We start from the raw sequence: 15,997 nt of genomic DNA, 5'->3' as shown, positions 1-15,997 counted from the left end.
AGGCATCCCCCAGCCTGAGGGGTGCCCGAGTGTCACCGGCAGAGAGGCCCCGGGTGACGTGGTACTCTGAAATGGTGAACAACCCTTGGTAAACGTCCAAACAAAACACAGTACAGTCTTTCCCTAATTTACATGGTAGTTCTTCCATGCCTGGAAAATTTTGTGTATGTCAAGAGCATGAAAAAAGTACTTTGTGTTTATGTGTAAAATGGACCTATGTTCTAGGCCTAGATGACCAGGATGCTTGTTTACAGATATTTTGAATATCTGGCAAGATATTAAAAAGTTAGTGTTGGATTGACTCACCCTTGGCAGCAGTGAGTTTTGGCCCCTCCCCATTAAATGTCAGTGGTTCCCAGTTATGTGACCACCAGAGTCTCAGTGATATCCAGTGTGACCCTGGGGGGCACCTTGCCGCAGTGGAGTCTGAAGGTGCCGACAGGAGCCCTGGGGAGGGAAGCGGAGGAGGGCTGGTCAGGGACAGCTTCCCAGAGGAGGGGCCCTGGGAGTCAGATCTGGGGTGGGAATTTTCATAAGCCAAGGCTGTGGCGTCGCCAGCCTTTCTGGCCTCTCTGTGGAACAAATCACCTTTTCCATGGGGGTGTAGAAATTCTGCATCTCTGCAGCACAGGGAACCCTTCCCACTGCCTGCTCTGCATGGTGCCCTTTCCTACAGGTGCAGAGGCTTCCTGCAGGCCTGGGGCGCCTGCAGTGCTCCACCTTTCATCCATGGGGTCATGGGGATAAACCCTCCAAAAGTTGAGAATATCTTCAGTGGAAAATGTACTTACGATTGGTCCCTAGTAAATGTGGGGCTTAGGAGCGCTGCCCCCACGGAGCCTTGATCATCTCCTCTACTGATGGAGGGCCCTGGGACCCACCACTGCCCCACAGCAGGACTGTCTTAGGGCACACCACTGGCCAGGAAAAAGATCAGAATTCAGAATGCAAGCCTGGTTTATACAGAATGCATATTGCTCTCCTGCCTGGTAAAGTTGAAAACTCCTGCCAGGGACTAGAACTCTCAGATCCCTCCTACAGAGACAGAGGGAGGGGGTTTAGATGCCGCCTCGTGAGGCCCCCCCCCCAGGCGGTCTGGACTGGGCAGTCCCCCTCCGCCATCCTGTTGCTGGATACTTGCCTTTTGGGCTTCAAGTTTTTCCATTGGTTTGAAGGAACATTTCATCATTTGGGGGAAAAGCCAACATGGGCATAGAAGTTAACTTATTAGCTTGATTTAAGGAGAGAGGATAAAAAAAAGGCCAGACGTGAAATCATAAATCTATATCTGACATTAACATTTATGGTCCTGTTCTTGCTGAAAAAATGCAGGTAGAATATGTTTGTTTTCAAGAAATTTTTATAGATTTCAACAGCCATTTCCTCTAGATTTCTTGTCATCTCAATAGTTTTTTGAACTTGGATAAAAATAAACAGTTTTTGTTGAACATCCCTGTTCTCCTGGTGACTGGGGCCAGGCAGGGGCTGATGATGGGGACTCCAGGGCCGACTAGAAATGGCAGCCGTTGGATCCGAGTCGCATGGAATTTTACAACCTCAGGATCAGAGAACGTCCTCGTGCCTGATCCATGCCGTCACTGAATCTTAGAGCCATAGAAATTGAAATGCTTAGCTTCATAAAATGGTCTCATCTAAGAGGGAGAAAGAGTTTTAGAATCCCAGAGGCACAGAAATGCCAACCCTTGAATTTTGGAATTTGGATCCCTTCGTATGATAAGACATAGAATCTGAGGACTTTAAGGGACATCAGGCTTATTGGCTAGACCACCCCTTCCCCACCCCAGAGAGATACTGAAATATGCTAAATACATGCAATATTTTCTTCTGCCAGGAGAAAATTTTCTTTCCTTAGGCCCTTACTTTGCCCCCTCCCAACCTGGAGTCTCTGCTGCCCGTGGAGAGACACTGCCCATCTCCTCCATTGGCATAGGTGCAGCCTCTCTTAGGGAAGGAGCTGGAGGCTGTGGCGTGCAGAGGAGGGAGGGGACACTGGCTCCTGCAGCCCTGAGTCTTGGGAGGCCCTGGGCAGTGCATCTCTCTGCCAGCTGAATGCTCCTGTCTCCTCTGAGGCTGTTCCCCTTGATCAGCCCTCAAGGGGAAGAGGACAGGGGGCCCTTGGCATGGCATCTGGGAGTGCCCCACTCTGCCCCTGCCCTGGAATTGCTTGTGGTGGGCTGGGAGGAATAGGCACCTGCACCCAGACCAGATGCTTAGAGGGTGCTCGCTGCCAGGCTAGTTGGGGCCCATGTCTAACGTCACTCTACCTTTGATTTAGTCTCAAGAATTATTTGTTCATTATTAAAACAGGAAGAAATATTTTGATATATGTAAATAGAGTTTTAAATTTTTCTTTTAAAATATATATGCCACAAAACTCACTTATGGGTGTGACAACAGTTCTAAGACTGACAGTGCCTTGGGTCTTGCTGCCACCACTGCCATCGGGAGACAGGACGGGTCCCTCAGTCCAAAAGAGCCCTGGAGAGAGTTGAAGAAACACTCCTCTCTGAAAGCCACCAGCCTCTTTGCAGCCGCTCTTCCTTCCAAAGCCTTTTTTCAACCCAGAACTCAGACAGGATTCCAGGGCTCCCTGCTCTCCCTGTGCGGCTTCCTGCTGCAGCGAACGGACTCCCGCATCCTCCCTCTGCCTCCCCAAGGTCCTGCAGATCCAGCTCAGCTTCCTTGCAGCCTCATTGCCTTCCTCTCACCCTTGTTCAATCTCTTCCTTCAACATCATTCCTACAAATATTTTCTCTTATAATGAAGATCTTTAGTAACTCCAGTAAAATTCATGATGAGATCCCTTGTAACGAGACCAGTTCCCGTCACACACGGCTGGCCGTTGACAGTTGCCAGTTGCTCCCGCCCTCCGTCTAGCTCTTCAAGGGTGTGGGCTGGAGCTCCTCCTTTCTGTGGAGGTTGGGCCTGGGGAATGGATGGGTTTCAGAAGTGCCTGCCTCCTGAACCCTGGAGACCTTCTCAGTTCCTGGGTGGAGTGGATGTGGTGACAGTGGGCTGTTCTAATAAATGAAAACGCTTCCCCACACATGAACTGGAAAACCCCAGAAAAAATACTACTTTTAATTCACTGCATAAGAACACATCTCTGTATTTTTAAGTGAGTCAAGTTTAGGGACCATACTTAGAGCATGATGGGGTTTTACTGCCTCATGTTTAATTAATGTCTGTACAGTTTGTTACTTAGCTATAGCTTACTCAATCATTCTATTATTGGATATTTGGGCTATCTTCTATTCTTTTCTATTATAATTTTTTTTTCTAATTATTACAGCAGCCGGGCTGGTGCACACCTGTAATCCCAGAGACTCCAGATGCTAAGGCAGGAGCATTGCAAGTTCAAGGCCAGCATGGGCAACTTAGTGAGACCCTGTCTCAAAATTAAAAATAAAAAGGGCTGGGGAAGTAGCTCTGTGGTAAAATGCCCCTGGGTTCAATCCAGAGAGGGGGGAGGGGATATGCAGAATATGCAGAATAAGGCAACACTGTCCTTTCAGAGGTGTATGCAGTTTGAGTGGTAGGTAGGAAATTTTTAAAAATTCTGCATATCCCTTTGCAGCAATTCTGTGTCTAGGTGATTATCTTAAGGCTATCAGTATGGATGAACAGTAAGACAGGTCCATGAAGATGTTCATTATGTGAGTGTTTTCTAGTTTTTCACTTTTCTAGACAATCTTAATCCAGTGTTGAAAGATAAATAAAATATGTACAACAACTATAAAATAGAAGATTTAATATAGTCATTAAAATTGTTAGAAAGGGCTGTGTGGGGCTGGGATTGTGGCTCAGCGGTAGAGCACTCGCCTAGCACGGGCAGGACCCAGGATCAATCCTCAGCACCACATAAAAATAAAGGCATTGTGTTGTGTCCATCTACACCCCAAAATATAATAAAATGTTAAAAAAAAGAAAGAAAGGGCTTTGTGCATCTGACCGTAGCAAATCAGCTCATATCAGACTAACATATCTTGCTCTACTTTGAATATCTGAGATTGAGTAATTTATAATGAGCAGAATTTATTTGATTACTATTCTGGATGCTAGGAAATGTGATATTAAGATGTCTGGCTATATTTGGAGTAAAGAAGTATTAAGGTTGAACGTGGTCATAGGGTGGGGTCCTGATCCAGTAGGACCAGTAAACTCAAAACAAGAGACCAGTATGCTCCCTCCCTCTCTCTCAGTGCTCATGCCCCAAGGAAAGGCCATGTGAGAACACAGTGAAGAAGTGGCCCTCTGCAAGCCAAGAAGAGAACCCTCACCAGAAACTAAATTGGCTGATACTTTGATCTTGTATCTCTAGCTTCCAGAAATGTGAGAAAATATAATTCAATTGGTTAACCACAAGGCCTATGGTATTTTGTTATAGCAGCTGGAACAGACTAGTACTCTGGGAAAGCTATATAGATATATAGATATATGGATATATAGATATATAGGTATATAAAGATATATCTATCCTAAGTTCCTTAGTGAAGGGGAACAATGTCAAGGTCAGCATGCCTTCCAAGTCTGATAGAGCTGGCCTTGCATTCTGTCTCTACCATTTACCAGCTGCATGATTTTGGCCATGCCCCTTCTTCTTCCTCTTTCTCTTCCTCTGGAAAATAGGGTCAGCAATACTGGCACGGGAAGAGCCTAGGACTGTGTCTGGCACATAATAGATACTCCATCAACTTTGATATTCATCCTATAGCATTAAATGAAAAAAGCAGAGGACAAGAAAATATGTATATTAACCTATTACCCTGACTTTTTAAAAATAAAAAATGTCTACAGATTCAGGGGAAAGAACAGCATCTGCTGTGGCTCTCTAACTGGTAACCTTTTGGAAGATACTTTCTAATTTCGGCCTAGGTTCATTCTGTCTCCCCATCTGTCCATTCCTCTTCCCTTCCTTCCTTATTCCCTCCACAAATATGTGCTAGTTCGGTAACAGTCTGAGGGGAGAGTTGACCCTTTTACATATTTGTCTACACATGTCTGCACCAACACATGTGACCAGCCCTGGCCTCCGCGCTTCCTGGCCCTGGGTTGGGAGAGAACTGACGTCTCGCTCGGTTTCTTCTCAGGGCTGTCCTGAGGTGAGTCTGCTCAGGTTTTATTGGCCCAAGTCCCTGTAAATCTAGCTTAGCTTTAAAGGGGAATTTATGGGATTCTTGTGGTCTGGGATAAGAGATGGTGGGCGGCCATAAGCCCAGCGTGAGGCCTCGACCATCAGGAGCTGCAGCTCTGGAGGCCCTGACCAGGTTACTGGCCCCCTGATGGCTGTGAACACTCCAAAGTGGCTCCAGCAAGTAAGTGGGCCTTGGCTGCCCTGTCCTACTGGGCTGAGGTGGCTGGAAGAAGAGCCTGACCGTTCCCTTTCCTGGTTCTCCTGAACGGGGAAAAGGGTACCGCAAAGCATCTGTTGGACACACAGGGCCTGGGGAGCTAAATGCAGCTTGAATCTGCCTTTGTGGGTTGTCCTTAGGTGAGCCACTGGCCCTCCCTGGGCCTGGGAGGTGGGCAGCACCCAGCGTCCCATGCTCTGTCATCTCTGTGTCCCACTTGTCAGAGCCTGACATGTGGGAGGACCAGTCCCAGCACTTGCACTGCTCAGAGGGAAACTGAGGCTCAGCAGGGACTGCAGCCCTGCTGTGCGCTGCCTGGAGAGTCCATGCTCAGACTCCTGGGGAAGGGCTGCTGGTGAGACCTGGTTGGCCTGTAGCTGCCCTTTCATGGCTGCTGGTGTACATAGCCCAAGAAAGCAGGCTCGCCCCAGGGAGGCTGTGACCTTGTTTCCCTTCCTGTAAAGACACCCTTTTCGAGGTATCAAATGCAACAGGCACCATTCCAGGGAGTCCACGTGTATTATCTCACTTAATCCCAATAGCTTAGCTCACCTCTGCAGCTACGACTCTTATCTCCATTTTACAAATGAAACAGAGGTGCAGAAAGGTAAGGTGACTCATTCCAGAGTCAAATACCAAAAAGTGAATGGCAGACTGGGGGCTTTAGCCTAGGGGTGTGTGTGTGTGTGTGTGTGTGACCAGAGGTTGACCAGGTCCCCTAATCACAGCATCTGGCATGGAGTCGGCATAAAGGTGAACGTGGGACAGCCCACCCAGCCAGCCACCCTCCCTATATCTACACCCTCTATTGCGGGTCTTACTGTGTGGAGGGATGTCCCCAGTAGGGGCCCGGGCTTAGTGACCCTGCTGCTCTGTAAGAGTTGGATGAGTCCCTGTTTTCTCTTCCTTGTGTGAAATAAGTTGTGCAAAGCCACATTTCAGTGTATACTGATGGTCAGCAGCCCTGGGGCCTCAAGGTCCTTGCCTGAAGGCTGTCACTTGCAGGGAGGAGAGGCTTTAGCTGCACTGAAAAGCACCAGGGTGGTAGTACTGAGTGTCCCAATCCAACTCTGGAGTGACAGAATACATGTGAGTTGCCAGGCCTGTGCAGGTGGACAGGTACACCCTGAGTGGCAGCCCCATAAGGGATTCTGGGAGCTGTGCTGTGCAGTCAGGGAAGTGAGAGCCCAGGGAATGTGCCAGGAAGAGAAGCTGGGCTCTGAGGGCCTACGGTGTGAGAGGGTCAGGCCCCTGAACAGATGGCAGGGATGTGGAGCTGCAAAGCATCATGGGAGTGTAAGGTGACACACAGGTGAAGGGACCCCAGGTTATGGGGCACCCAGAGCCAGGCTGAAGATACTTGCATTTATTAAATGCCCAGCAGAGCTGGCCCTGTGTGCAGTATTAATTATCATGTCATTGACTCCACCCTGTAAAATTCTTCCGATTTTACCGACTCAGGAAAGTATGACCATCTCCAATTCTTAATCCCTCTCTAACTGCTGCATAAGTTCAGGGATTGGCAGATTAATAGCCCAAGAGCCAGAGATATATTTTTCTTTTTTTTTTTTTTTTTTTTTTTTTTTTAGAGAGAGAGAGAGAGAGAGAGAGAGAGAGAGAGAGAGATTTAATATTTATTTTTTAGTTCTCGGCGGACACAACATCTTTGTTGTTATGTGGTGCTGAGGATCGAACCCGGGCCGCATGCATGCCAGGCGAGCGCGCTACTGCTTGAGCCACATCCCCAGCCCGAGATATATTTTTCTAAATAAAGTTTTATTGGAACACAGCCCCACTCACTCCTTTACATGGTACAACAGCAGAGTGGAGTCGTGGTGGCATGGACTAAATGGCTCCCAGAGCCTCAATTGTTTCTTGTTTTGCCTGGTAAAGTTCACTGACTTGCTCTGTGGGCTTGGGCAAGTCACTTGCCCCCTCTGAGCCTGCCTAGCCAACTTCTGAGGGTTGCAGTGAAGTACCGGGGGTGATGGCTGGGAACCTTTACTGTAAACTGTAAAGGGCAGAAGGGCAGTGCCTTTTTCCAGCCTGCTACTGGGTAGGCACTAGAAGTCCGCTAGTGAAGGAGAAGGCAGCACCACGCAGGCCTTCCCCCACCTGGCTGCAGGTGCTGCTGAGGCTGCAGGGTGGCGCGTCTGGGCCTGAGTTGCTGAATGTGTCCATGGCCACTCACGCAGACTTGGCAGGTTTCAGCATAAATTAAAATTCTTGTGGGGAGTCACCTTCTATGTGGTGCCACTTTACAGCCAACTCATTACGATAATTTGCAAAGCTCTCTGGTGTGTAACTGGAGCCATTTGCTTCAGATTTGCTGGCCGTGACCTCATCCAGATTGCCCAGCCCTGTATTTGGTGAAACCTTAAGTTTTGGGGGCTGGTCCTCCTGAGTCTATCCTCAGGGTCATCCGAGTCTGACCTTTCTGGGGATAGATGGCTTCTCAAACAAGGCCTGCCTCCCTTCCCCAAGCTGGAGGAGAAATAGGAGAAATAAGTGTCCTCCTCATTCCTTTCCGGGTGCTTCCTGTAAGCTAGGCACCGTGCCAAGGGCATTGTATTTATAATCTCGCCTGTTCCCATAACCTTGTAAGGTAGGACCTAGTCAGCACCATTTGACAGATAAGAAGGCTGAGGCTTGATGAGGGAAGTAGACCAACTTCTTACCTCACTTCAGAAGTGCCAGTCCAGGCTTCCACTGTGGATTTGCTGTGTGACCAGGGAAGGTTCTTGCCCCTCGGAGCCTCAGTTTATTTATTAATGAAATAGATACTCAGTCAGTTCCAGTTCTCGACGTTCTAAGATTTCTTACCAACTTGTAAAAATGAACACGGGGCCCATCAGTCTCCAGTGAAGAGGAGCTTCATTTGCGTAGGGAAAGCCACCTCCAAAGTCCACTCTTGGCCCCCTGTGGCACAGAGGGAAATCAGGCTGCTGGGTGCCAGCCCTTTCCCTGGGCACCCCCACTTCCTCCTCAGGGCAGCAGGGCAGTCCATGTGGCTCTCTCACTCCCTGGAGTCAGTGTGGGCAGGAAGGGGTCTCCCCATCGGGGCCTTGCTATGCCCTTGGAGCAGAGAGGCCAGACTCCAGCAGTGGGAGATGGTGCCCATGGACGCCCTGTGCTAGGCAGCACCTGTATCTTTGTGGTGGTGACGGCATCTCTGGGCCACATGTCAGCCTCCTGGTTTAACCTTCCAGCCTTCAAGCAAGCAGGAAGCCTGGGCGAGAGTCTGGTATGGGCTTTGGGAGACTTTTCTGTGGGCCCTGTGACCTGCAGTTGCTGTATGACCTTGGTGGCCACTTGCCAGCTCTGGTGTTCAGTGTCCCTCTATGAGGTTGGGATGTCACAGCTTCCCTCCAGGGCTCTGTGGCAGTACAGGAGAAAAGGGCTGGAATGGACTTGGAGCACCAACCAGTGCCAAACTGTGACGGGAGAGGCTTTCTCCCTAATCCAGCCTGTTTATCTATTGTAGAAAAACCTCTGACTGTCTCCAGGCGGGAAACAGCTGATAATGACTGTTTTTTCCCACAGAGTTGATGGGTTTGACCTCAACTCAGCCTGTAACTCCCTGTGTGTACTTAGGAAACGGCTTAACCTCTCTGATCTTCCTTGGGGTCCCAGTTAGAGATGCTTGTTTGGGGGTCTATAGTTATTCATCAGTTGATTGAGAGGTAGCAGGACAGAGCTGGACCTTGAAATCTAAGACGTCTGGATTTGGGTTGTGGCCCTGCCTCTTACAGACCTCTGAGCCTGGACCGAGGCAGCTAATCTGTCCAAACCTTGGCCTTTCCTCATCTGGAGAATGGCTGTACTGGCCCTACCCTGGGATGGACACTGGCCGAGTCAGGGCTTCGAAAACTCAAGGCTCCCACTGCTCATCCCGGGGCCCAAAGTCTTCCTTTCCTGCCCACAGCTCCTACGTGTCCTCAAGGAAGGCTCAGAACTGCCCCCGCACCCCCCCACAGGACTCTGGAGGAAGACCCTGGCGGAGCAGCCCCAAGTGATGATTAAGCGCGCTCTGCTCCAAATGCTATTAATGGTCATAAAATTATCCACAGTTTTCTGAGGCCCCGTCCCAAGGCTTGCCTCAATGGGACAATAAAATCACATGCAGAAACCATTTGGAAAAGGCGAGGACGGCCAAGCAGAGACGGAGTGAAACGAGCTGCAGCCTGCTCTCATTAACTCCAGCCATTCACATTTGTTACCAGGGATTTCTTTTTAATTAAAAAACAACCAAGTTATTAAAAAAATAAGCCTGTGAGGGGCTGGCTGAGCAGCCGCCGAGGCCACGGAGCCAGCGTTCCCCACAGCAGGACGGGAAGGTGGTGTGGAGCAGATGCTCATCTGAGCCCCCCAACAGGCTGCCCGAGCCCCTTGACTGCCCGGGACCTCGAGAGCAGTGCAGTCTCCTCTGCACACTAATGCTTGGGTGAGAATGTCCCTTCCCTGAGCTTGTTTTCTCCTCTGTCAAATGGGGATGCTGGCATGCATACCTCCCTCAGAGGGCAGTGGGACCTGGGTGTTGATCTCCTTGTCCTTAGCTTAAGCGGTTGGCTATGTTCTGGTCTTCACTTTTTTTTTTCCCTCACCTTGATGCTTTATCTCAGCATTGACAGTGCCTGGACAACCCTTGGACCCCTTGATAAAATTTTATTGCATCTGTAGGGCACCTTTTAGGTCTCGAAGTGCAGTTTAACCTCAAGGATGCTTTCCATTCCACACGCACCTGTAGGTGCCAGCACTGTGCCAGGGCCTGTGCGCTTCTGCTTTCCAAACCTCACGGCGTCCCTGGAGAACTGGTGTGACTGTCCCTTGTTGCTGAGGGGAGCAGAGGGTCAGCCACATGCAGGGATTTACCCAGTGGCATCGTGGACTTCGGGCAGAAGTAAGGGTCACACTGTGGTCCAGAGGTCACTAAGTCCATGTCTTTACCTCCTCTGCATCACCCCCAGAGGTGACAGAGTAGAAAGCCCAAGATGTTCCAGGTTGACCATCCTCATCTATAGATGAGAAAGAGGCCCAGAGAGGGGAAGGGGCTCAGAGCAACTGTGCCTGACGTTTGTATTACTTTACGTAGTTTAGTCTCTTGCCTCAATTAGGCTTCCTAAAGACCTGTAGTCAGGCAAGGTTGGGCATTCAACAGGCTGCCAGGGAATGGGAGTGGAGGAGAATGATCACACATCACCTCTTTGCTGGGAAATGTGATTTGGGAAGCAGCACGGGTGGGGCTTTGGTACCAGGGACAGTAGTGCTGTTGGATCACATCTCCTCCTTGGCACACATGTGCTAGTACCTGTGGGGCCTCGGGCCCCCCCATGCTGGCACAGGTGCAGCAGCCATGCAAGGATTGAGGTGCAAGCATCAGGAAGACAGGCTGTGAACTCCAAGACACCAGGGGCTTGTTCTGTTCACCAGTTTCCTCTGTTAGAATAGTGTCTGCTACACATTAAGTGCCCAGTGTTTGCATAATGGTCCTCTCAGCAATGAAGCCTTGGCATCTGTGTTGGAGCTCTGGGGATTTTGTTACTGATCTTGCTGGTTGGGATTTTGGTGAGGAAGGGCGGTACCTCAGGTGGCTCCAGTGCTCCTTCCCAGCCGTAACTGATGCCCGCCCTCTCCCCGCGCCCTCCTGCAGGCTGTCGCCACTCACTTGTCTCCTCTCTCCCTGTGGTTTCTGCCTAGTGAATGGGAGCTATGGTCACTGCACCCCCGGCTCGGAGAAGGGTCTGCTGGATCTGGATCTTGCTGAGGGCCCCAGCCCCACCTGCCACCAGGGACTGTTTCTCCCTGCAGGAAGTCCGCCACCCCGGGGCCGCCCCCCAGCCTGCGAGAGGCTGCTGCATTTCCCCCACCCTAACAGGTACGTGCCCATCCCCACCTGTCCACCATTTCCTGTGGACAGTCCTTGAGGTCCAAGGATCAAGGGCCTTAGGATCTCAGACTGCCTAACATGTGGGACATATAGGGAAACTGAGGCTCAGGAGGACCAGGGACAGGTCAGAGATGCCTGATCCCCAAATCAAGGTGCAGCAGTTTGGTTTCTCCTGAGACCTACTCCTTGCATTGCAGATGGCTGCTTTCTCAATGTCTCTTATAAGGTCACCCTTGATCTGTGTCCTAATCTCCTCTTCTTTTTGTAGGCGGTACCAGGGATTGTACTTAGGGGGACTCGACCACTGAACCACATCCCCAGCCCTATTTTGTATTTTATTTAGAGACAGGGTCTCACTGAGTTGCTTAGTGCCTTGCCGTTGCTGGGGCTGGTTTGACTTTGAGATCCTCCTGTCTCAGCCTCTCGAGTTGCCGGGATTACAGGCTGTGCCACCATGCCCAGCCTAATCTCCTCTTCCTACGAGGAGATTAACCTCACTTAGCCTTAATTACTTCCTCAAAGGTCCTGTCTCCAAACACTGCCACACTGTGGGGTTGAACTCTGACATATGGATGGGGGTGGGCACAGTTCAGTTCCCAACATGCAACACACATCTTTTAGGCTTTAAGCTGTGCATGGTTTACCAAGAGTCAAGTGCATTTATCTGCCTAATTATTCACAAGACTTCCTAGCAGTGTCCAGTTTCTCCAGGGAAATTCATTCTATGTCAGGTGGAAGCTGTGCTATCCTAGGACGAGCTAAGGAAGGGGGTTTGTGTTTGTTTGACACAATCAAAAATATCATTTGTCATTTTGAATGTTATCTTGACAATGGAGGGCAAGGAGAGTCTGTACTCAGTGTCCTACTCTGGAAAAGTCACTGCTACCAAAGCGACTTTGAGCTGGCACTTTTAGAAAAGGAAAAGAGGGCCCAGGCCAGCACATACCCCAAATCTTGTTCCTTAACCACCACTGCTGGTACCATGTACTTGGGTGGCCTCTCAGTCTCAGGCCCCTTGGTCTGCCACCTGAGCTCCTGCCACAGCCACTTGCCAGCCTTCTTGCCTCCAGGTTAACTCCCTGATGCTAGCCAAATGGCTCCCTCTCAGCCAGAGACTGCATGTGCATGTTCTCCCACTGAATTCCCTCTGTCCCAGGGTCCCATTGCAAATAAGCAACAGTCACAGGTTCTTCGTGTGGGCCATGTGCTCCGCTGAGTGCTGTGTAAGGACTGACTCCCCCAACCCAGCATCACCATGTGGTGGGGAAACCGAGGCCAGAGGGCTATGTACATAGGCCAGCTGCATCTAGCCAGTTGTGAAGAGGTTTAAATAGCCTCAACGACATCCTGATGTTGTCATTCCTGTGCGTAAAGTGGCTGCCCCCACGGCCATGGTTAGAATGGTGCAGAAGTCTTCACTCCATACCTTACTGGCTCTCTGGGTGACCTCAGGCAAGAAGCTGAGCCTCCTTTCCTTAAAACAAGGTTAGAAATACAGAGTGAGGAGAGCTTGTGATCTGGCCCCGACTGCCCACCTTGCAGCCTCCTTGGCAGCCACACCAGCCTCTTGGCAGGCCCCACACACTCATATCTCAGGTTGTGACCCCCGAGCCCCATTCCCCACCTTGTTCTTTTTTTTTTTTTTTTAATACTGGGGATTGAACTCAAGGATATTTAACCACTGAGCCACATCCCCAGCCTTTTTTTTTTTTCATTCCAATAGCTCAGTCCCAGAATGCTCAAGCTGCTCCTCTTTGCTGCTATTAATGATTAGCCTGATAACTGTTTCCAAAAGGATGCTCCAAACAGAGGCTTTCCTGCTGCCTTTCTCTGCCCAGCCCACCTGTGCCAGGCCCACGATTGCAACCCCCTACGCAGCATCCGTGCTTTTATATTTTTAAACTCCACAAGGTCCTCACAGTTAGATCTTCAATACATGGAGCTTTCTGCTAGCACTGGGAGGGGGTGTGCATTTGCTGTCTGCCTCAGAATCAAAGCTCCTGGTTCTCCTGGGCACAGACTGGGTAGCAGACTCCTTGGGTGGGAAGAGAGTTTGCTGGTGAGGGAGGTGGAGGGTTACTCATTATAGCTGAGAAACAAACAGAAAATCCTCTGCCACACCTACATTCAAGGAGAGTGTCAGGTCAGTTGTACATAGGACATGAGAGATGGGCTCCTAGTCCAGGTATGGCATGGGTTTGCCACTGTGCGATGGCGGGCAAGCCTTGGGCCCTCTTGACTTCTCCATCTCTGCTGTGATGGAGTTGGAACCCGTGCCCAGGGTCCCTAGCTCTGGATCCTCTTCTGCCCTGCACTTGGGGCTGGAACTGAGGGTGCTGCAGTTATAGGGAGCCAAAAGGGAGGGGCTGGGGCTGCAAGACCATCTTGGAAATAGAGGGACCACAGCAGTGCTGTAGCACAGTGATAACAGCATCATGCACCATGCCACCCACTTCCCAGAGGACTGCGACTTGCTCCTGGCAACTGCCCTCTGAGTGCTACATAGAGATTTAGTCCTTGTTTCATGGGTGAGGAAACTGAGACTCAGATGCGGGGTGGAGGGGATCTCATGAGGTGTTCTAGTCAGACTTTAGGCACAAAACTGGGCCTTTTGTTCTGCTGGCTGGCTAGAGGGGCTTTACCTTCCTGGCCCTCTCCTTTTTGGAGTCCTCTGGTGACAGGCAGGTCCTGGTGTCTCTACCTATATCTTACCTGGTCCCCAGCCCAGGATGGTAGGCCCTACGGTGCGAGAATCCTTTTGTCTTCCTAAATCGGGCCTCCTGTGAAATGGGCAGAGGGAATGCCTGTGCTCCTGAGAGGCCTTCTCTAGGAGACTGTGTGCCATGGTGAAGACAGCCACCGTGGCAAACCCCATCCTGGCATCTGCACCACCCTCACTGTCATGGGGAGGATCTCTTCGATGTCACTCAGGACTTGCCTGAGCTGGCGCAGCTGGGACAGGGCTGAGTCTGGCCTTAGGCCCGGCCTCCTGCCTCTGTGTGCTGCCCCTGGCTTCTCCCCAGAATGTCAATTTCATGAAGTCCTGGAGTCTGGGCCTGAAGTCCTGGGCCATTCCCCTGGGGGTCTTCTCCTCAGTTAGTGTTAAGGTGCCCCTGTACCGTGGTTGTGCTTCAGACGCCCATTCACTGACGCCAGCATCGGGGAAGACAGGCTGCTTGGGGCAGAACTTCAGAGGACATTTTTAGAAGATTTTTCACTTTCAAAAAACTTACAGAGATTAAAAAAGATTTCAGGGACATGTAAGTGGAATTTAAAACCCACTGGACCTGGCTATTCCTCAGAATGCCAGGCTCAGCCTCCTTCCCACAGAACCCACAGGGGTCAGAGCTTCCTCTGACCCCAGTGCAGGGAAGACCCCAGGGCAGCCTGGGAGGAGGGCCCCAGGGCTGGAGTGGGGGCTGGTTTTGGTAAAAGGATGAGTGGGCCTTCCGGCATCTCCTCTTCACCTGTTCCAGCCTCCTGCCTCTCAACTGACCCCCGGCCCTCTCCTTCTCTCCTCTTCCCTCCACACTCTTCTCTGCTCTCAGACCACCCATCTCTGGTCTTCCTCTTCCTTTGCTTTTAGCCTTTGGCTTCTCTGGCAGCCCCGACGAGGCCTCCCCCTGTGCAGTGCCCACCTCCTCATGACCTCCCTGACCACTCTCTTCCAGGTCTCCCAGGCCACAGGCCACGTATGTGAATGGCGGCCTCCCGACCACACCACACATCAAGCAGGAATCCCTGCCCGATTACCAGGCCATGGCCGAAGCCCGCACACCCCTGTTGACTCACTGCCGGGCCCCACCAGCCGCTGGCCTGCACACGGATCTGGACCTCCCCAGCAGAGGGCTCGCCAACCCTGCACCTTCCTGCTACCTTCTGGGCAGTGAGCCCAGCTCTGGCCTGGGCCCGCAGCCTGAGGCCCACCCTCCTGAGGGCAGCTTGAAGCGCTGCTGCCTCTTGGGCCTGCCCCCGACTTCCTCGGCCTCCTCCTCGCCCTGCACCTCCTCTGACGTCACCCCCATCATCCGTTCCTCCCAGACAGCTCTGGTCACCTGCGTAAATGGACTCCGGAGCCCCCCTCTGTCAGGAGACCTGGGGGGTCCTGCCAAGCGGGCCCGGCCCGGCCCTGTGTCCACTGAGAGCCACGAGGGCAGCTTGCAACTTGAAGCCTGCCGGAAGACGGGCTTTCTGAAGCAGGAGCCTGCGGACGAGTTCTCAGAGCTCTTCGGGCCTCACCAGCAGGGCCTGCCGCCTCCCTACCCTTTGCCTCAGTTGCCAGCTGGCCCGGGCCTTACAGGCCTGGGGCTGGGCCTGGCCAGCAGGATGGTGGCCGGGCGGCAGGCGTGCCGCTGGGTGGACTGCTGTGCAGCCTACGAGCAGCAGGAGGAGCTGGTGCGGCACATCGAGAAGAGCCACATCGACCAGCGCAAGGGTGAGGACTTCACCTGCTTCTGGGCTGGCTGCGTGCGCCGCTACAAGCCCTTCAACGCCCGCTACAAGCTGCTCATCCATATGAGGGTGCACTCGGGTGAGAAGCCCAACAAGTGCATGGTGAGTCCCTGCAGGCTGCCCGGCCTCGCCCCAGCCCTGCAGAGCAGCGCCCATCTCCCTCCCCTGGAAGGGCGCCCTGGGAGCTAGGTACAGTGTTGTGGGCGTGGGCCCTGGTCAAGATGCTCGGTGCCGCCTGGTGTGGTGGCACCAGGGGCTCAGGAGGCTGAGGCAGGTAGACTGTGAG

At 51.7% G+C, this 15,997-nt stretch overlaps 1 protein-coding gene across 1 annotated transcript in view; it reads left to right on the top strand.

Annotated features, from left to right (window-relative positions):
* The window catches only part of Glis1 (GLIS family zinc finger 1), a 195,282-nt gene that overhangs the window by 102,459 nt on the left and 76,826 nt on the right, over positions 1-15,997 (top strand). Inside the window, exons 3-4 of the mRNA XM_026382416.2 lie at positions 11,070-11,247; positions 14,931-15,813. Of these exons, the coding sequence (XP_026238201.2) occupies positions 11,070-11,247; positions 14,931-15,813 (1,061 nt within the window). The remainder of the gene's footprint in view (positions 1-11,069; positions 11,248-14,930; positions 15,814-15,997) is intronic.

The sequence above is a fragment of the Urocitellus parryii genome, chromosome 11 (assembly GCF_045843805.1).
Source record: "Urocitellus parryii isolate mUroPar1 chromosome 11, mUroPar1.hap1, whole genome shotgun sequence".
NCBI lineage: Eukaryota > Metazoa > Chordata > Mammalia > Rodentia > Sciuridae > Urocitellus > Urocitellus parryii.
The sequence above is the reverse complement of the archived record's forward strand: the minus strand, read 5'-3'. Positions and strand labels throughout refer to the sequence as shown.